This window comes from Pezoporus flaviventris, unplaced genomic scaffold (genome assembly GCF_033815535.1).
Source record: "Pezoporus flaviventris isolate CSIRO_AGI_PZ_B2104156 unplaced genomic scaffold, CSIRO_AGI_Pfla_v1 ptg000036l, whole genome shotgun sequence".
NCBI classification, from domain to species: Eukaryota; Metazoa; Chordata; class Aves; order Psittaciformes; family Psittacidae; genus Pezoporus; species Pezoporus flaviventris.
In genome coordinates this window covers 45,168,131-45,190,105 of record NW_026892584.1, presented here as the reverse complement: position 1 = coordinate 45,190,105, position 21,975 = coordinate 45,168,131, and the positions used below count along the sequence as shown (strand labels likewise).

At 43.1% G+C, this 21,975-nt stretch overlaps 1 protein-coding gene across 2 annotated transcripts in view; it reads left to right on the top strand.

Moving 5' to 3' along the window:
- The first annotated feature begins 2,395 nt into the window (after nucleotides 1-2,395).
- Nucleotides 2,396-21,975, top strand: part of HIF1A (hypoxia inducible factor 1 subunit alpha) — a 30,500-nt gene continuing 10,920 nt past the window's right edge. Inside the window, exons 1-5 of one of the 2 annotated variants that reach the window (XR_009745209.1) lie at nucleotides 2,396-2,648; nucleotides 16,527-16,717; nucleotides 18,678-18,823; nucleotides 18,922-19,006; nucleotides 21,727-21,839. Coding sequence is in view for 1 of the 2 variants with exons in the window: in XM_061464216.1 (XP_061320200.1) it covers nucleotides 2,614-2,648; nucleotides 16,527-16,717; nucleotides 18,678-18,823; nucleotides 18,922-19,006; nucleotides 21,727-21,839 (570 nt within the window). In the remaining variant the exon portion in view is untranslated. The remainder of the gene's footprint in view (nucleotides 2,649-16,526; nucleotides 16,718-18,677; nucleotides 18,824-18,921; nucleotides 19,007-21,726; nucleotides 21,840-21,975) is intronic. The other variant, XM_061464216.1, reaches the window with a different exon arrangement.

The following is a 21,975-nucleotide window of genomic DNA, read 5'->3' as shown; positions in this document are numbered from 1 at the left end:
GGGCACCAAAAACATCATTCAAAGGAGTGACAACTGTAGGATTGAAAATAAGAGTTTACTGGGTAGGATAAGCTGGGTTCTGTAGCTTTACAGCTAGGCAGTCTCAGGTCTGGACCACATCGGTGCTACTCTGGCTTTGAAGGGAATGTGAACACTGGGATTGCAGTCATAAGTGAAAAAGAGGCTTTCACGTCTGTGCGTGGTGGGCTCACCAGGAACCACTTCATCCTCAGGCTCAGATTAGAGAAGCTGCAACAGCTGCTCTGAGTTGCAGCCACCTTCTCTAAGGCACAGGAAGCATCTCTGGTAACATCACTTCACTACCAAAACTCCCAATGTGTGTTCCCCATCGTGGTGGTGGTGGGGCATGTCATTTCTGCACCTGCCAGGAGATCCCCCCATTTCACTGTGGAAATACCTCAGGGGCTGTTTATGGTGACTCTGTGACTGTATTAAAACAGCGCATGACTACTGTGCATGGTTGAGTTTCTTCCTATGTTTAAACTCTCTATACCTCATTTTGAAAGATGAAGTTGTCTGTGAGTGCTTACATAGGGCTCCTTGGTACTTATACAAGAGACTTGAGTTTGAGTCTTGCTTTGATTATTTCACTTCTCAAGGCTCCAGGGAGCACAGAACAACAGAAATACCAGTAATTCACAGCCACACTGCCATGGGCTATTGTGTTGTCACATCTCATAAGTTAAGCAAAGCTGGGCTTTGTCAGCGTTGGGCTGAGAAACCTTAAAGGAATGAAAGGAGTCAATAGCACCTGTGCCTCTTCTGTATATCTGACTCCTGCAGGCAGAAGCAATTAATTTCATACAGAAATTCCTTCTGATTTCTATTTAATGCCATGGTCCCTGCTTTTTCTTAAAAGAAATTACTCCCCCCCCCCCCCCCAAAAAAAAAACAACAAAACCTAAACACAAGACATCCATGGTTGTATGCAAAAAGGACAGCTCATTATCTGGAAGTTTGGGCCCCTCACAGAAGTATTGGGAAGGTGCAGTACTGAAGCATGGCTTTGCCCTGAAGATGTTTCTTACATTGCCTATGCACACAGCAGCACAGGGCTGTTGCTTATGCCTGTCAAAGCTGCTTTTTTTAAAGGTATCATTATATCTGAGCTGCAAACCGAGTATTCTTATGAGGTTCAGCTCCATACGATCACTTACAGTCCTTCCTCCAGGAAGCCCACAAAACATAAAGGAAGGTCTGAGCTTTCTGGAGTCCCTCTGTCAGGGAGCTGCACCTCTTCAGCCTTGGTACATAGCTAAGGTCAATGTGGAGCCTGTAATTTTCCATGCGTGGGGTCAGTCCCCACTTTTCCTCTCCCTGTGCCCCGACGGCTGTGGCCTCTGGCCTGACTCCCCCCTGAGCACCTGCGTGGCCTCGTAAACACCAGGCCAACTGGTAAGGCCTGGGCAGGCCCTGTCAAGCATCCCACTCGTCAGGAGCTTCACGGGCCAGCCGAGCTTCGCAGGCGGCCTAGAGGCCCTTCGGAAGAAGCGCCCGGCGCCACGATTAAAACGGCCGTATGGGGCTGTGGAAGGGTGCGCGCCCAGGCCCGCCGCTCTATGGTGCCCCCGAAGGCCGCTGGTGGAGCAGGGGTAGCTCGGGGCAACGCCGCCGGGCCGCCCACCGCCCCCGGGGCAGGGCGAGGGATCGGGACGCTCCCGCCGCGCCTCGGCAGAGACAGCGATGCTGCGGACTGAGAACCCGCGTCCCGCAAGCCTGGACGGGTGCTTGGCCAGCGGGGTCGGGGCCTGCCTGGGTAGGAGGGAGGGAAGGCTGCGGAAGAGCTGTGCCTCAGCGCATCCCCGTCCTTTAAGACCTCCCTGGGCTCCTGAAGCTGCACAGCTTGCTGGAAATATGCGGGATGACCGGCGCGTTACTCCGCTGGCCCGCCCGGAGACGTAGCACCCTGCCCCTGTAATTAGCGTGAGGGCTTGAACTCTTTAACTGTAAATGTCCCGGGCTTAGGACTTGGAAACCTTTGGGAGAGGCATCAAGCCCTGAATAAAGTTCTGTGCCATAAAAGTACGCGACGTGCCCACGGACGCGCGGCCGTGCCGGCGGGCTCTCGGGAGGGAGCGGCGGTCCCATTTGGGGCGACTCTTTAGCGATCCGCACCAGCGCTACTCCGCATGAAGCCAAGCTACCCCGGCTGGGGCGAGCCCCGCTCTGCGGACGCGGGGTGTGCCAGCCCGGAGACCCTCAGCCTGGGGTTCCGCCGGGGCCGGTCTGCGTCGGTCCCGCCCCGCCCCGCGCAGCGCCACACGTGCGGCGCCGGCCGCTCCCAGCTGAGCGCTCAGCTGACCCCGCCGGCCGAGGGGCCGGGCCGCGCCGCTGCTTCTCACTGGCGCAGCGCGGGGCCCGGGCAGGCCGCGCCCGCCCCCGCACCGCCTCCTCCTCCGCGCGCAGCCCCGCGCCTCCCACCGTCGCCGTTGCGCCCATCGCAGCCCGCACCTCCCTGTAGCCTGCCCCGATGTGCTGAGCCCGCGCGGCCCCAAACCCGGCGCCTTCCGCCATCTCTCCGCGCCGGCCGTTGGAGCCGCCCGCCTCGCATCCAGGGTAGCCGGCGGGAGGAGGAGAAGTCAGCCTGCCGCCATGGACAGCCCCGGCGGCGTCACCGACAAGAAGAGGTACCGCCGGCCGCACGGAGGCCTCCCGAGCTGTCTTCCCGCGGCGCCGGGGCTCGGCCCGTGCCGGCAGCGCGCTGCCCGCCCCCCGCTCGCCGGCCGGACTGAGGGCCGCCTCTCTCCCTCTCCCCCGGCCGGCCCCCCCACCCCCCCCCGGTGCTGCCGGCGCCGTCCCCCGGGCACCCCGCCGCCCCCCGCTTTGTTACCGCCGCCCCCTCCCCTTCCCCCGCGCTGCCCCGGCCTGCGGAGCGCTTCGCTCTTTCATTGCTTCTCCTCCCCGCCGTCCACGTCGCCATTTTGTCGGCGGGGGGAGCGGGCCGGGGCTCCGCTGCCGGGGTGCTCCCTGTGGCGGGAGCTGTCCCGCCGGCCTGGCGTGGCGCGGCGCACGGCTCCACGCGCGGGTGGGAGCGCGCTCTGTGTTTTCTCCCCGCGGGACGTGCGTGGGCCCCGCTCCGCTCCCCGTGCTTCGCCGTGGCGCCCGGGCGGCCTGTGCGCCCAAACCGAGACACCCGGCTCGGGCGAGGAGCGGCCGCAGGGCTGTGAGAGGAGCCGGGGCGCGCCCTGCGCCTGCGGGGAGCGACCGCGGGCTGCCTTTGCCTCTGAAAATGAGTGTGGAGGAATCGGTTGTGCCTTACTCCAGATCATCCCGGGCTCGGTGGCCGCCTGGTTTTGTGTAGAAACGGGCGTTTTTGGAATCTGAAAATATGATTTGGAAAAAACATCAAACCTAAACCCTTGTTGGGGGGGGGGGGGGGAGGGGACGGGACGGTGTGAAGGGTGGCTGGACACTGTGAGTTGAGGAGTATGAATAATTCACCAAGGATTGTTACCTCAAATTAGAAGGGGGAAATAAAAGTCCTAAAAGCCTTTGTTAGGCGGTGAAGTTAGGGAGTTTGAGTATTTGGGTGACCAGATTTCTGCGTTGGTGACCCACCGGCGTGCTTTGTGGAGGGATTAACTGCAGTAATCGCCATCTGCAGAAGACGCCGTTTATTTATATTGATATCAATACCTTTTTTTTTGGGGGGGGGGGGGTGCTTTTTTTTTTCTGAGATGGGTTTTCTTAGCTGTTGTATCAGAGGGTCATCTGAGTAGGTTAAACGCCGTCAGTGTTAAAGTGCGTAAGTTGTGTCGGGAAGTAGACTGGCTTGGGTTTTAAAATGGATGGTGAGCTTTGTGCTGAGCTGGGAGTGCAGGGTTCTGGGCTTGGGAGCGGGCAGCGCTTCACCTCTATGTCTGTATCACCTCGGTGGTGATTTGGAGTTGTTACAGTGGTGCAGGGGTAGTCTAATGAAATCCGTATAGTGGGGCACCTGGGGGTAGCACCGGTTCTCTGTAACCTTTCTCTGCTGAAAGCTGATGGCTATTGAGAAGTCTGGGAGAAGATGTTGCAACAGCAATGGTTATTTTGTGCTTTGCTCGGCTGCCCTGATGTAGTTGCAGGTTTTGGGACTTAAATTGTTCTGTTGCTGGTTTTGGTTCTGTTTGGTCGGGTTTGTTGTTTGTTTTTTGTTTGTTTATTTGGTGTGGGGCTTGTGGGTTTTTGTTTTGTGTGTGGGTTTTTTTGGTGTTTTTTTTTTGGTGTTTTTTTTTTTTTCTTCAGCATTTGTTATTTTTTACTTACCATTCTGTCCCACTTGGGTACTTTTTTTTTGCAATTTCCTTATCCTGGATGTAATCTGCTTTCTGCAGAATGTAAGAATCAGTATGCAAAGCTTATCCTTCCTTCCTTAAAGGCAGGGCTTAAGAAAGAGAATTCGTTGTTTTCTGTTTCCTGTAGGCAGAGTTCAAAGTTGGGAATGTTTCTTATAAAACGGTAAGGAACATTCAGGTTATTTCTGTTGTAAGGTTGTAATGGAAAACATAAAGTTGTATCTGTGGTAAGCTCATCCTGGGGGCTGTGAATGTGCAGTTGAGCAAAGATGGCTAAGCAAAAAGGAAGGATATGAGCTCACCAGAGAACTTATTGAGAATCTTGAGCATTTCTCAAGAACCTGTGTTGTTTTAGATGGGTTTAGGTTTGATGGTGTCCATGTTGAGAATACCTTTAAGGGAGAAGACCTTTGAGTCTTGTTCTTCGATTACAGAAATTTGACTGATTGTATGTATTATACACCTCTGTTTTGGCATGCATTGCGATCCTTTTATTCCTTGTCTCTCTCTGTGCCTGTATTTGGATAGTGTTTAGCTCTTGATAGTTGAAGTGAAGCTTGTTATTTGCTTAACTATGTGCTGTGAGATGCAGAATTATGGAATTTGACCAAGTGTGTGTCTTGGTCTTACATAAATGTAATTTAGTCATAATAGTAAGTGTGGATTAATATACTGATGTGTTGAATCCATTCTTTCATCTAGTCCCAGGCTTCTCATATACATACAGGTGGAAAGATTCCATAAGAAATGAAGTATCTGTAACATGATTAGGTATTGAGTTATTTGGGTTTTAGCTATTCTTCAGTAGTTGTATTACTTTCATGTGAGCCTGGGGTTTCCCCCATGTGCTACCAGGGTGAGTTTGTCTCAGTGCATGGAGTTGGTAAAACAGCATTGTTGGGAGTTTTGTTTGCTTATTAACTCTCATTTGGTTCAAATTTAAGGCACTTATTGAGAAGAATGCCGATTTTTCTGAATATTATTTTAATAAACTCTAGTGCGTAGGTGGCAGATGCTATGAAAAGGTTTTCCCCAGGTCTGTGGTGTGATGCTTCACTATTAGCAGAGTAATTCTCGCACCATTTTAAGTAAATGACCCATTTAGGGTTACTGGTTACACTGCTTTGGTGTAGTGGCTTGCAGGTAGACACTCTAAAAAAATACATATGTTATGCTGCAGAGAAGGACTTAAACCAATCCAGAATTCATTTTTCTAATGGGATGGGTGCTAAATAAAAATTAGAGGCAGGAGGATTTAAGTGATTCCTTGAATGTTCATTCTGAATCTTAAGATGGTGAACTTTTACATCCTCACTTGAGTGTCTTACAGAAAAGCTTCAGCTTTTCAGCTTCTTGGATCTGAGACTTGAAACTTAACATCTAGTGTCTAAGGGATGATTTGGAAGACCAGGGATTTGCTGCTGGATCTCTGCCACTGAGTACAGCTCCAAAATCTGTTTGAGAAGCCCAGGTCCTGTGCTGCTGGTGCTGAGGGGCACTAGCTACTGCTGTTTTTTCTTAAACTTGTGTGAGGTCTTCAGGGTTGTATGTGCCATTGTTTTTTGTCTGTTAGTTTCTTTCAGTACTGGTGGAACTGAGCCACCATTACTAGAGTTGAAAGCAAATACAGAAACCTTTTGTATCTACTGTGTTGTAAGAAGGGGAGAAATCTTTCAGTAAATCTGCTGTAGTGTCTCACCACAGGTATGGGGAGGGCAGGGTGGCTTCTGGCTTACAGAATGGTGGTTTTACTGCTTTCTGGCTTTTTCTGGATTGTCTGTCTTGCCATGGGGCTTACCTTGTGGTAGTGCCTGTGCTGTCTGTTCTTTGCTGTTTCCTCAGACATGAAACAGTTTTGAGGTCCTTCAATAAAAGCCATCAGAAATTACTTTTGAATGCCCACTAAAAATAAAGGCAACAGCATAGTGCTACTGCCCTTCCTGTCTTGTTATTAAGGCACTGACACTCGGGGAAGAATAGCCATGGAGGATTTGCCTACTGAAGATATTTTCCATAATTTTGCTCTGGTGATGCTTTGGTCGCCTTTCATCAGTGAAGGTGGGAGTGTTTGGCAGTATGTTAATGGAAGCAGCAGGAGGGTTTTCTGTTTTTTTTTGTTTACGGTAAAGCTTGCTTTGCCCTTTTAAAACATAGTGTCTCCAGTCTGCAGTCTGGGGCTCTTGATTGGCATGCCTGAAATGCCAACAACCAGTCCACATTTAGTGAAGAGGTCTAGCACAGATGTGATCAGATGGCCCTGGTTATCAGGTGGTCTGTAATAGGGTGATGGGATGGTAAAAGGTTTTTATTTCAAGTACCTTCAAGCTTTTTTAGCAACTCTGTCTTGTGTAGGAATGCTCTTCCTTTCTGGTGCCGCTGGAGGCACATCCTGGACCCTTTTCGGGTGGGGGGAACAACACAAATGAATCTGCATACTGTTAACAGCAACTTCAGCCTGGCAATTAAGTCAGCTATTGGTTTAATGGTGAAGGTGTGAAGTGGATAATCCATTTTATTCCCTCACTTAGTTGCCATCACAATTTTCTTGGTTGGTTTCTCGTCAGAAATATCCATCAAGGGCTTATTTAGGTAAGGACATGCTAAAGTATGTCCTTTGTAAGCCTTGAGAAGAAGGTTGCATGCTGTTTTTCTACCACCACAAGAGATGCCAGAGAAGACCATGCTGCTATCACGTGTAAGGCTTCAGTCAGCAATGTTAAAGTATGCACTTGCAGGTGCATACTTCCTTCTTGGTGCATTGTAAAAGCAATCGTAGACCTTTATTCCTCCCTATCCTTGAACTATGATGCATGGAGTTTATAAGGCTGTTTCCAGGACTCTGATTGCTGATGGTGAAGTGGAAATAAAAGTCAGTAAATATGGATAACACTAGCAAATGTCAGCAGTGTTGCACTGTAAGCCCAAACCCTTCTAAGATTCTTGAGAGTGCGCCTGTTTGCTTTGGTGTGCTTCTGACCCAAAAGCCTTGAAGATGCTTGCTGAGCCTATGTAACTCAGTGGATTGAATTCTTGAGTGTGTCGTGTTGTTCAGTAGTAATATTGCACCATTTTATGTTAAAGGTTGCATTTCAAGTAGGCTCATCTGACATTTTTGGTATTAAAGAGGACATTGGATGACAGAAACAGCTGGTTTTTGATTATTCTGTTTGCTCTTCTGCAGAAGAGAATTTGGCATTTTAATCTCAATTTATTCTTGCAGAGCTTGGTGTTATGATATGCCAACAAAATAATTTTTATATGATTGTAGAATATGCTTTGTTAAGTAAACCCAGGAGGGAAGGACTGCATGGTTCAGCAATGGTATACGAGAGCATCTAGATTTTCCTGATGATGCTGCTCTTTCAAGGAGATGCAAATACTGATCTGATTACAAGATGTGTTATTTAACAAACAGCTCAAACCAAACACAAATCTTGCAAGAACTGTAGCAAGAAGGCACAGTAACCTGTTTCTAGTAAGCTGATGTCCAAAAGGAAGGAATGTTCCAGATTACAAGTCATCAGCTCAAATGTGCCTTTTATCTTCACAGACACAGTTATATAGGCAGGTGTTTACATGCCGCAGAAAAACCACGTAGGTAATGCATGGAAAGAACTTGGACCTAAATCATCTTTTCATGTTCTAACAGCCCTTTCTCTTTTGAATTTGAGAAAGTTTGAGTATTTTGAGCCTCTCTTGAGAAACCTTTGTATTAGAGCAAGCGGAGGAGCATGCAGAAAGTGAGTGTTCCACTGAGTACTGCGCCAAAATGGGAGGCACTTGGGGGTTTTACGACATTGGTAAGGACAAAAATGGCCCAGGAGAGAAGGTGAGCTTTTTTACTTTAACTAATGACTGAAAATTCAGGAAAGTTACAGGTTTTCAAATGACCTATGAATATGAAGACTGTTAAAGGTTTTCTTCTATTATTTAGTTTAGAATAAAAGCCTCTATAAAAATTAAGTTCTGAAACTATTAAAAACATTAACATGAAATCAAGGGAATACATACCAGCATATATATATGTATATATATATATAAAAGGTTTTTTGTTTTGGGGTTTTTGTTTTGTTTTGTTTTTTTTTAAATACAGTTTATGTGGGTGACAAACACTTTAAGGTTCTTTGTGGAGCCATAGGCTCAGTTGAAGCTATGCCCATTCATAGCAGCTTGGGAGTTTCGTCTAAGATCTCAAGAGTAAGTGCATTGATAAAGAGGAGTTTCATCACATGCTGAATCTGTAATTTTTATTTTTTTTTCATGTTGAAGCCTGATAATACTGGGACTTCTACAAAAAATGAAACCTTTTAAAACACTGAGAAATTTTAGTATCAAGACATTTGAAATGGCTGTGCTGGCACTGAAGAACTGGTGCTTTGAGATGATCCATTAGTTGTTCCTTAAAGACATCCAATACATTATAAACTCTGTGTGTGTGTGTTAGGAGACGCCGTGCATCTTCTGTTGAATTTGGTGTGGTGTGAATGAACACTTGTTAAGCGTTCTGAGCAAAAATGTTATATCTTGTAACTCACTACATTAAAATAGAGCCTGAAGTTCAAGTGAAGAGTAGAGGAAACTGAATCAGCAGCACTGAACTATGCTATTATATTTACAGCAGTGGAAGATTTCACCCAGTAACTTACCAAATCACCTTATCAACTCGATTTGTAATAGTCCTGGGAGTGTTACCTGAAAAAGATGACACATTTTGTTTGCCAGAAGGAGTCATTTCGCTGTCAATCCTAAAGCAGATTGGTGTTAATTGTGAAAGTACATTTCAAGAAACAGAACAATTTGAGGCTGAGGCCAAGGCCTGTTTGGTGTTTTTTTTTTTGATGGTGAGTTTTTTGGGGGTTTTGTTTTGTGGTTTTTTTTTTTTTTTGTGAATAGTAAATGGACTGATAAAGCTAGAGAGGGAGTTACTAGAGGCTTACCTTGTTATGTTTGCCCTCTGCTCACATCCATCAGAAGAGGTGAGAATGCGTTCCACAGAACAGAAGACGTGAAGTAATCCACATCAAATGTAAAGGCTTCAGCCTACGCTAAAGAAATGAGAAGGTCTACATGGTTTAGAGGGGGACAGAAGTATTTGGTGCCCAGTCCGTCAGAAAGGCCTTTTCCTGTGTTCCCTGTTGAATCTGCTGGATGTTGAGCTGACATTGCTGTGGGCTTTTTGTCCTAGCTGTTGTTGCAAGTTTTTTTCTTGACTGCTTAGTGGATCTGTTAGTTCTTTATTCATACAGGAAAATAAGATTTTATATCTCTGTTGTTTGCTTGATTTTTCTTCTTTTTTTATATATATATATTTTTATTAACCTTTAATCATAAGTGCCCTGTTAACTGAAAGCGGTTGAGGAACAAGAGGTAAAAGGACAAGAACTTGGATGGAAGCAGTGAAGGGAAAATGCCCAGCCTCCCATCTGGAAAACCTGAATACAATGACATAAATGATACATATTAAAGCCATGATTTAAACTAAAATTAGTCACTTCATCAAGAGTTTGCATCTGTTGGAGGACAGACCAGTTTGTAGCTAAAGCATTCTTAACTGAGAGCCTGACAGATATCTCAGGGTTATGTTTTGCATCTTTGTTGTGAGCTTGGTACAAGTAAAAGCAGGAGGGCTGAAGCATGGGGAGTTCTTAGTGGCTAGTTGTGTAAAGTGGGTGTCCAGATACCTCTCTTGAATAGCTGTGTTTTTTTTCTGTAATAATAAACACAATTTAAGCACAAAGTATCTTTCATCCTGAAGGGCAGACTAGAGGTAATTAAAAAAAATAATGCTGTATTATACCAAAAAGCCGAATAACCAAGCTGGGGAAAAAAAAAATAAAGAATTTTCTGGCAAACAGCGATTTGTATGCCATGTGGTTATTTAAAAACAGTAAATTACTATGCAGAGGTAAAATACCAGCGGGTTACATTGTGTAGTAGGACACAGCAGGTTTGCTTCACGTTCTGAATTGGAAATACTAATTCTGGAAGCTTTCAGTTTCTTGATCACACTTCCTAATCGGGGAGGTAGTTGGGGTTTCAGGTCAGCTCGAGGCCAAATTGAGGTGATGGATAATCTTGGCAGTGTGTGGTCCTGTGCTGGCTTCAGGAATTTCAGGCTCTGCTGCCTGTTCCTGTGTGCCACAATTTACTTGTCTGTAGAATGGCTGTTTGTATAGACTTCACAGTTTTGGTAGTAAGACTTGACTTTGTAAGTTAATGAGTAGCTTGGTGGACTCTCTTCTCACTGCTTTTCCCCACCATCGTTTTGCAAATGGCAGTAGGTTTCAGTGTTCACTCAGAACATATGTGCTGCTGTAGCTAATTTGGTCTGAACTGCCTGCTGGCTCTCTTAGGGTTTTTTTGGTGGTAGTCAGGTTAGAATAAATGCCTGTAACTACCTTACGTAATGAAAATGGATCAAATTGCTATGTTAGAAGGGAATATGCATTGGATTGAGTTCTAATAGTTTACATACAGTGTTGTCATCTTTGCCTGGCTATTATGCTGTTTTCTGCAGTTAAATCTCCTTTAATTCTTATTGTATATAAGGTATTTCTGATTTCTTTTCCTGAAATGGGTTACTGGGCTATAATGCTCATTAATTCATAAAGAGCAAGGCTTTAGTCTAGAAAATCACATGCTTATGGTTACACATAAGATTTGGGTGTGGGTTTTTTTTTTTTTTGCTTGTTATCTTCCTCACAGAAAAAATGAATGGCTTTGGCAGTCTGTGCCTTTTTTACACAAGTTTGTATGTGGTCAGTATTTTCTTGGTGCGCTGTTGTGCTGTAGGTAAGAGCGGCTGGCATGGACATGCCTATGGTTGAGCTGTTCAGATGGTTCACCTCACAGCTAGTTAGGCTGGTGTGAAGATATCAGTGTTAATGTCTTCTGCTGGGGTATTGCTGCAGACTGGGAGTTGCATACAGCTGTGCTGGCAGAAACAGCTGGTTTAGGCTAGGTGTGAAAAGATGACCAAGTTTCGTACCAGCTGCAGGAATGAGTTCAATCTTAAAATCGAAATAAGAGGCTGCTTACAGGTCTGCTTTGATACTATCATGATGGCATGTACTGTTAGGGTAGTATTGCACCGTAATAGCTGCATCTTTTTGGTTTTGCGTAGTGAATGAAAAATGAAGCTGTGTTACAGCAGATGCAGTTTTTGTGGGTCCATTTCTAAGCCTGGTATTTCCCGTGCTAGTTTTACAGTCTGAGGAGAGGTTGCGTCTAACAGTGAAGTACTGAGTGTGAATCTTGTACTGGTAAATGATGGGAATTAATGGCAGAACTGAAAACTAGTTGGAAGTTCAGTAATGAGACGTTAGCAGATTTGAGGCACGTTATTAATTTGGATTATATTATTTCCATATAGTATACTTCTGTGAAACTGTTTAAGAGCAGGTACCATGATAAATACAAATCCACTCAACTGCAGAAAACAGTTGTAGAGTGAAAAAATGTGAATTGCTATTGGAAGATGCTTATGAATTTTTAGAATGTTCGCAAAACCTAAATCAAGAAAGGTGAGCCTGGATTAATTATTACATGCACAATAGCTCTTTTACATGGGAACTGAAAACATCTTTAGGGCAAAATCCACCTGATTAGAGAAACAGTAAGTTAGAATGGGAGAAATGCTAGAAAATAGATAACAGCAATAAAGGCACATACAGGAACTCCCTTGTTTCTTGTGTTACTGTAATATTGTATACACAGTGTAAAATTTTCCTTATAATGAGTGGTGATTTAGAAAGTAAGAAGGAGGCAAAGTTGACGTACATGTTTTAAGCTTTGTCCGTTGACCATTTTAAATCTAGCTCTTTTAAACTGAAATTTATTGGTTAGTGATGGTATTTTCCAGGGTTCCTTCAGGTAGTGGTAAATAAGCAGGAACAAGTCAGCTTAAAATGTGGTCATTGATTAGTTTTCCACTGAAGGAGATGAAAAATGTGGGGTGTATTTAATTGGAGAACCACGTGTAGAAGTATGCAGTGGTAGACAGAGGGGTCTTTGGGATGCTATGGGGAGCAGTGTATTGTTTGAGAGACCCAAATCATTCATATGGCAATGACAGAAGTTGCACATTCGAGAGTCCATGTTAACATCTGTTACTCTGGTGCAAATGTGATTGCTGCTGATGTGCTTTGTTCTGAAGGCCATTGGGCCAGTTCTTGCTTGCTGTAAAACTTTATGTCCACCTTGCTGTATTTTAAAGCCTTTCTGATTTGAGGCAGTGAATGGGAGCCTGCAGTGAATCCTGGCGGTGAAATACGTTTTTGCTCTGGGTCTCTCATTCAAATAGCTGTTGGAACTCGGTTGTTTATTCAACTGTTGCATGTGAACATCTCTTACGTATAGAAAATGCATAGGTTTGGGTTTAAAACTGTCAGTGAAGCACCGCTTTCTGTGAGCTGTGATACATAACCTGCTCTGGATTGCTCTCTGCTTCTGTATTCTGGTGGCAGAAATACAAAATGGAAATGAATGTCTGGCACTGAAATTGTTCAGGAAAAATCATACCTGAAAATGCATGCAATTTCCTGCCTAGCACTGGCATTTCTGATATTTTCATTGCATGTATAATCCACTCCAGCTCAGATTCTTCTGAGTCTTTAGGAGGTTTTCTTTCGTGCAAGACTGATAGCAGAAGGTTGCTCTTAATTTGGGGGTTGGTTTTAAATGGAGCCTTGGTTCCTGTTGTCTCAACAGAATGGCTATTTCTGTTGTGAAGGCAAACTGCCCCTTTACATAGGGGCAGTTTGGAAAATCTCTCTTAAATGACTTATTTAAGTTGATTTTAAAGCAGTTCACATCTGGCTGTTTAAAGTCCAGCTTCCTTGAGCTCCTTTGCTCCCCTGTCCCCTTAGTTGAATGAGAGCTCACTTAGGAAATATATTTTCTGTACAGGGATTCATCATCCTTTAATTGACTACACCGAACTTTGTGGGCAGCTACACATGATGTGTGTTTTTTTCATTTACGTTATGCAACTGTAAGTAACAAAGCTTAGAGTAGTTGCAACAGTGAAGGATTTTTTTAGTTGGTGGCATCCTATGTTGAGGCAACTCTGACTTCACTTGGTAATTAAACCTCATTTGTGAAAGACCTTTTCTCTATTAATTTGATCCATTAAAGAAACGCTCTTTGAAGCTGGTAGTTAATCTTCCTATTTAAATTGCTGGGTTTTACTCAGATTGGTTACAGCTTAGTTTTAAACAGCAGCTAAAAATAGCAAACTGTTGTGCTGTACAGTTTAAATATCTGTTTATAGTAGTAGCCTTTCTAGAAAGGAAATACCTAGTAAGAGGGAAAGGAGACTGCTGCTTGGACAGCACTGGTTGGTACCAGCATTGCACTTTTCCTTGAGCTTTGCCCATCACAAGCTCAGGCAGCCCTCCAGTAGGCAGCACTTGATTCTCTTACTCCAGGATTATTTTGTAACAGAAGCACTGTGAGCTTGATTAGAACAGTGTTTCATTCAGTGATCAATAATTCAATGGTTTGTGAGAAATTTTGACTGTTCATGTTGAAGTCTGCTGCTAAGCATGCTAAAACCAGGCAAAAATCCAGAAACTAGCTGAAATATTTTCAAGAACATTAGCCTTTGAGAAAGAAAATATAAGGGAAGGGGCTCAAATCACAACTTGTGAGGTTAGCATCTATTTTAATCTCTTGTATTCTCCTTCTCTACATCCCCTTTGTGATTTGCACAAGCCTGACAAACTTGTAGACTTGAAGTGCGCAGCGTTATTGCCAAAACATGGGGGTTTTAACTTAGAAGTGTCTGCAGTTGAAAAGGAAGCCCTGACAAAACTGCAGGCATCTAGGCAGATGCAAACCAATTACTTCCAGTAATGCTCCCTTGAGTTTCTATTGTAGAATGAACTTTCTGCAGGTGTAGGGATCTTGAATGAGTAGCTAACAAAGAAAAATCGGAGTTATAAGCATGGATCTCTCTAAGGCAGCATAATTACTTCTGTTAATTTTGTCAGTGAATCTGTGGTCTAAGAAGAGGAACAAAGATAATCCAGATGTGTTTTCACCTCCACCCTTAGTTTTTCATGAAGAGGAAAGTTCCTTTAGGCCTGTCTTCATAAGAAATGTTTAATCAATTAGCTTATATAGCAATTTTTTTCAGTATTGTTAAAGGTCAGACTTCTTGTAATAGCTGTTTCCAGATATATCTGTAAGTTAAGAGCCTCAAGCTTCTCAGTGCAAGATGTCCATGACTGGAGCAGGAACTTCTGTTGTCATGGGGAAATTGAATGTGAAGAAATCTGCAAGATGGGAAGTATTATCAGATATTTTAGGCTACCCTTCTGAGGAACATGAGCTTACATTCATGGAAACTGATAGAACTACTGTATGTCTGGAATTTTTAAAATGGTGAAATCCATAAGTTAGTTTTCCAAAAGATCTCCATTACTGTTGATTTATTAATGTTTCTCATTATATAGAAATAGTAGTTCTGTGATCAAATAGCCTGATAATGCCACCAAAGGAGAAAACACAATCCTATTCTTAGCTCTATAAAACTTACCATTCTGAAAACCAAGCTTCTAGCACTTCTTTCTGCTGGCAGTGGCAAGGGTTAGGAGGAGAGGATGGTGGGGTTGGGGATGGATGGGGATGCCATATGGTTTAATGAAGCTGGAGAAAATGAAGGTAATCACAGAAGAGGTTCTGATACTTTAGTTTGTCTTTATCACAGCTTATTGAACTTTTGTGTTTCAAGGCATTCATGCTTTCAGTGTTAGTTTTAGTGCTTTCGCTTGCATGTTTCTCCACAAACTAGACAAGTTTTTGGCCTAGTTTGGGGGTAGCGCATCAGGTAAATGATTGCAAGCATGTTCTTTTGGGTGTATATGTGCGTACATTAATCTGGTTCATTATTTCCCAAGTAATACCAGCTTGTGAATTGCTTTCCTCTATCATTTGTGATACCTCTCACAAGAGGCATACTAATTAAAAAGTGCTTTTGCACAGATCTGCAAACTTAGCAATGTGAATTTGGCAATGGTAGTATGTGACTTTTAAGTCTAGTGATATTTGAAAAAAGTAATTCCTAAATTGTTGCTAATAAGTAATGCTGTGTTTTCTTTTTTAATTAGTGATGCATTCTCTTTATGATAACATCGAAAGGCATGTGACTTTGAATTATAAAAGTACCGTTTACAGACATGTTTATCTTACACTTTTCATGTAAGTCAGTGGAAAAAAAGAGGATCCTATAGATTAGTGCAGCTGCCTTTTGTACCTCAGGTGTATGTAAAATAAAGATAGGGTGCCTTCAGAAGATATATGAAAAGAAAAATGGGCAATAATACCGTATGCTTTTATATTGTCCATTAAAAAATGAAAGCACATTTAACTGCAGTGACATAATTTCCTTGGGGACCATATTTCTTTTTCAAATGTAAAAAAATTTGGAGCTTCCATCTGAAAATGCTTACTTGAAAACTCATGTGACAGATGCATGAGACAAACGTGAACCAATGTGGGTACTGGGAAAAGGGAGAATTATCCATGTTACCAACTGAATGAGAGTCTTAGCTGTTTGAGTGCTTGCTTTTAGTGAGTTGTCTTTTACTCAGCGTGCCTTAGAGAAGGTGAGCCTAAGAGAAGCAATGGAAGGAGAATAAGGCACCTTCTTAACAGCTGGAGTTTTCCAGTATAGGGGAGACTATGGAAGGGGCTGTACTGGAGAAAGCTGGCAAGGAGACTTTTTGGATTGCTTGAAAGTCAGGACGCCTCATGTTAAATCAATATCTTTGCTTATCTGACCTGTTAGGTGGGCTTTATAAGGATGGTAACAAGGGAAGAACTCGGAGGGTGTACGTGAGGCTGCTAGAGCATTGAGGTGGAAATAATTTACACTGTAGTATTTTGAATGGACTTAAGGAGCTAGGAAGGAGGAAGGAAACAGGATTTGGAGGCTAGAGAAGCAGCTGTCAAAGCATAAGATAAGTACTTCAGGAATGGTTCTGAGTATGTGGATGTCTGTTTGAATTTGTCTTGTTGGAATACTCTGTGGGCTTGAATTTAATTCTGTCAGAGCCCAACCATGGCAGAACTCTCTACACAGAATTACAGTTATACTTTTGAACTGAGGTTTTCAATTACTTGATTTTGATAACTGGGTACTTGGCTACTGGGCAGCTTAGTTTCAAATTTAATTTGCAAAGAGAACTCTGTTTCCTGTATTAACTCCAAACTTTGTTTATATAGGATTAGCTCGGAACGCAGAAAAGAGAAGTCAAGAGATGCAGCCCGGTGCCGAAGGAGCAAGGAATCGGAAGTATTCTATGAGCTTGCCCATCAGCTTCCCTTGCCCCACACTGTGAGTGCACATCTGGACAAGGCATCCATTATGAGACTGACCATCAGCTACTTGCGCATGAGAAAGCTGCTAGATGCTGGTAAGCAGATAGTGTAGCAGAATCTGGAAAAGGGGCTGGAGTTATATTGAAGAACAAGCTATTTCCAAAAACTATCAGCAGTTAAATACATAGATAGTCACTTTCTATGGAAAGGTGGACGACTTTGCAGTAGAAATAGGCTGTTGGTGATGGTACCGGAAAATTATAGCCACTCTTCAATGTTGGTTTTTTTTTTCCCTTTCTATTTTGGTGATCCTAGTTAGCTCATCATGGCAAACTAGCTGAATATATATATCTGTCTCTGCAGTTACACCTACCCATGCAACTACAGGAGTATCTGAGTTAGCTTATGAACCAGTATCTGTATAGCATGCCACAGATGCTGTACTCGTTATTTGTACTCACGCATGCATACCTATACCACATGGAGAAGTAACTTGGATAATCCATACTCTGAAACTTCTCTTAGGAAGCCCCTGAGAAGTTTGTAACAGCTTTTTGAGATAAATGGTAAGATTTTTGCTATGCAGTCCTTTTCCTTAAGGTAGAAGGTTTCTTGGTTTATGCATAAAAGCACAGAGGGTTAACCTCACTGATTTTCTGTGATTTGTGATACCATTTCTATAGCTTGAAACATTTAATTGACCACTTAAATAAGTGAATTATACTAGTTTAGAACAGTTCTGCAAGATTGACTCCTTGCAGACTGGTGCCAGAAGTTGTTCCTGATAGTAAGTGAAGAATGGCCTTCTATGATGGGGCTACAGAACTGATGGACAGGGGTAGAGCAGTTGATGTCATCTACCTGGACAAAAGCGTTTGACACTGTCCCACACGACATCCTTGTCTCTAAATTGGAGAGACATCAATTGATGGATGGACCACTTGGTGGATAAAGAACTGGCTGGATGGCCGCACACAAACAGCTGTGGTCAATGGCTCAATGTCCGGCTGGAGACCAGTAACGAGTGGTGTCCCTCAGGGATCGGTGTTGGGACCGGTCTTGTTCAACATCTTTGTTGGCGACATGGACAGTGGGATTGAGTGCGCCCTCAGCAAGTTTGCCAATGACACCAAGCTGTGTGGTTCGGTTGATACCCTGGAGGGAAGGAATGCCATCCAGAGGGACCTTGACACGCTTGTGAGGTGGGCAGATGCCAACCTCATGAAGTTTAACCATGACAAGTGCAAGGTCCTACACCTGGGTGGGAGCAATCCCAGGCACAGCTACAGGTTGGGCAGAGAAGAGATTCAGAGCAGCCCTGCAGAGAAGGACTTGGGGGTGTTGGTTGATGAGAAAATGAACATGAGCCAGCTTCAGTGTGCGCTTGCAGCCCAGAAAGCCAACCGTATCCTGGGCTGCATCCAAAGGAGTGTGACCAGCAGGTCGAAGGAGGTGATCCTGCCCCTTTACTCTGCTCTCGTGAGACCTCACCTGGAGTATTGTGTGCAGTTCTGGTGTCCTCAACATAAAAAGGACATGGAACTTTTGGAACAAGTCCAGAGGAGGGCCATGAGGATGATCCGGGGACTGGAGCACCTCCCGTATGAAGACAGGCTGAGAAAGTTGGGGCTGTTCAGCCTGGAGAAGAGAAGGCTGCGTGGAGACCTCCTAGCAGCCTTCCAGTATCTGAAGGGGGGCTATAGGGATGCTGGGGAGGGACTCTTCACTAGGGACTGTAGTGACAGGACAAGGGGTAATGGGTTAAAACTTAAACAGGGGAAGTTTAGATTGGATATAAGGAGGAAATTCTTTCCTGTTAGGGTGGTGAGGCACTGGAATGGGTTGCCCAGGGAGGTTGTGAATGCTCCATCCCTGGCAGTGTTCAAGGCCAGGTTGGACGAAGCCTTGGGTGTCATGGTTTAGTGTGAGGTGTCCCTGCCCATGGCAGGGGGGTTGGAACTAGGTGATCTTAACGTCCTTTCCAACCCTAGCTGTTCTATGATTCTATGATAATGGCTGATGTTTACTTAAGTGAAAATGTGTGGCTGCTTGTAGGTGAGCTGGAGACAGAAGCCAAAATGGAGAAGGAACTGAACTGTTTCTACTTGAAAGCTCTTGATGGATTTGTCATGGTTCTGTCTGAAGATGGGGACATGATTTACATGTCTGAAAACGTGAACAAGTGTATGGGACTCACTCAGGTGAAATACTAACAATTCCTAACACTGTTTCAAGTCTATAAAAGTTACGTTTTTATATATATAAAATTAGACACCTGTATGCCTCTTATTTTTTGCAGTTTGAGTTGACAGGGCACAGTGTCTTTGATTTCACTCATCCATGTGACCATGAAGAGCTGAGAGAAATGCTTACACACAGAAATGGTGAGTAGAAAGACAAAATTGATTTGATTTTTTTTTTTTATAGATAGTTCCTGTTAGCATTAGTACAGTTGTATATCTGCCAGAAAAAGCTGTTGAGAGAACAAACTAATATCTTTTAGTGCTTAAATCTCAAAACAAACCTTGTTCAGCGATACTAACAGAAATAACCAGAATGTTTTGGCAGTATCATAATTAAAAAGGAGAGAAGACTTCATTACTACTTTAATCTAAAACAAAATTCATGACTGAAATGGAATTATTGAAGGTTGAAAGAATTAGCATGCCTGCAGGAATAAAATTAGAGGTAACTTGAATAAGAATGATCTTAAGCGACTGCTGTAGAGGGATACGGAGAAGTTAAATTGGTGCATTTGTTCTGGTCTGGGTTTTTCTTTACAGGACAATTTGAAAGCAAATACTTTCTTCCAGGAATCTGTGATGGTATACTTAAAACAAAATAAAAAAAGATACTATATTTGAGACACTGAAAAAGTAATTGTGCAATACTTGGATAGTCCCAGAAAGGGCTTTGGGACTGATGCTTCTCTGCACCTTTTAATTGGTGCATGAAATTGGTATCTTTTCACAGATTTCTGACTCCTCTCTGTCTGAGAGAGCAGAACACTGTGTTCACATATTCTGTATGCTTTTGAATTTAACCAGTGCCCATGAATTACTGCTTTTATGTCTTCTAAAGGTTTATTAATGACTATAAAGACTTGGCAGCCTACATGCCTCCAAACAAATCTGCTTTACTCAATTGTTAGATGTCCAAAATCCATCCTTTTTAATTTCTGTTTCATCAAACAAGGGTTATATGGATTCTGAATCTAGATTGTGCTAAATTACCAAGCCTGACCTCTGCTTTCATCTTACGTTGCCATTCTGTTTAATTCAGTGGAAGTGACCTGATAAGATACCATAACATTAAGGGCCCCAACTTTGATTTTGTGTTCTCTAAACTGCCCTTAGTATTAAAGTATTCATGTAAGTAAGGCTTGATGAGACTTCCCCCACCATTGTTCTGGGATACAGTAATGCATCTGGGAGGGGATGGGGAAACAACTTCACTAAAGCAGTGTGAAAAAAAAAAAAAAAAGGTCTTGTTGCAAAAGCTTATTCTTAAAAATGTCATATTGGTGAGCTTCTCATGCAAACCAACTGTAGTGTGTCTAAATTGGCCAGACAGGAATAAAATGTCTGGAAAGCATTATTACAAAATCTGTCTTGCAAATGAAGTTGGCAGACAAAAGTCTAAATTACAGTAATAATAGTACATTTTTATATTTATTAGAATTCCCAGGTTGCATTCTGTTGTAGCTCTTACATCACTGGAATTATTCTGGTTTTGAATTAAGCAGTAAATACTCCCCTTTGGGATTGTACAGGTGCAAATGACTATGAATGTGACTGGTAGAAACTGAATTGCATTCTGATTTTATGAAGTTTCTCTTTAAACTTTCAGAGCTGGCAATCTTAAAAATAATGTCCAGTGCTGAATCAGACTTGAGAAAGTTGCTCCATCTTTTACAGTGGCTTCTTAAAGCAGAGCCTTAAACATGAGGACTGGTAACAATAATGTGTGGTCTTCAACTATGAATTCCTAGATTGGTTTAACTCCTGTTTTATAAAAAAACTTACTGAATTAAATAATTTTTAGTTGCTTCTCTGAGCTCTGCTTTATTCCTCCTCCCCTTTAGGAAGGGTATTTTGATGTTGCATGAAGTAGGCTTGTACCCCATTAGCCTCAGCTAGAAGCTATCGACAGTGTAGCATAGGGGCTTTAACGTTTTTCTAGTGAATTTTGTGAAACTAGTAGCTGGAGTACAAGTACCGTGAAGAGTTTCATAGCTGCTGTTGTCTGTGGAGGATGAGAGCAAATTACTGTATAAACTTGTATCGGAAGTAAGCTTGCATGGTCTGAACCTCTACCCTCTGCCATGATTTGATCCTTACCCCTTAGCATACCTCAGCAAACTTACTCTTCCACTGCTCCTTATCCTAGGTGCTTTATTTCCTTCTGCCATGCACAGTGAGCTGCCCTCCTGTTAGGATCAGTTTGCATTTTCTTTGCCCAGAATAGCCTAGCTAGTAATAGACTCTGAAAGGTTCTCCCCCTGTAAAGACAAAAAATTAAAGCTTGATGGTAGAAAGACTAAAAAAATTAGTGTGACTAATATTAATTTGTGTTACGATTTCTTGGCTATTTTCTCCTCCAAGAATGCTAATAATGTGTTTAAAAACTTGGTACTATTTACTCTGAGTGTAAATATTTGAATGCATGTAAACAGCAGAGTTTTAAACTCTGAATTGAAAAACTTAAAACACTGCAGTCCTGAAAAGCTACAGGTCCAAAACACACTTCCCTTCAGTGAGTTACTGATGCATTTCAGTGGAAACCAACTCAATAGCACTTCTTATTCTGCACATGCTTTTCTTGTTCTCTCACAATTTTAAAGGGTATTAAATTTTCAGTTGGTCTCTCATTCTCCTCACTCCTTTTTCCTGGGAATGTGGGGTTGGGTCACAGTAAAACTTATTCTGAAAAGTGGTGTTATCCAAAGCACTTCTAGGTTTACCAATCTTTTTAATTTGTGGGTGTTCTCCTAGTCTCAGAAGTCTACAACATGGCGGGGGGGGGGGGGGGGAGGGTTGGGGAATTAATGCCTTCCAAAGATGATCCAAGAGCTTAAGAATTGATTTACTGTTTGCTTTTCTAGGTCCTGTGAAAAAGGGCAAAGAGCAAAATACAGAGCGCAGCTTTTTTCTCAGAATGAAGTGTACACTGACTAGCAGGGGAAGAACAGTGAATATCAAGTCTGCTACATGGAAGGTAACTAATGCAAAGGAATATTTATGTAGTTTGTCAGCTTCCTGTTCAGATGTCATAACACTGTATTTCAACATTTTGACTTCATGTAGTGAGATGGAGTTTCACTATCTAATGATTGTGCTTCAATATGCTGAAT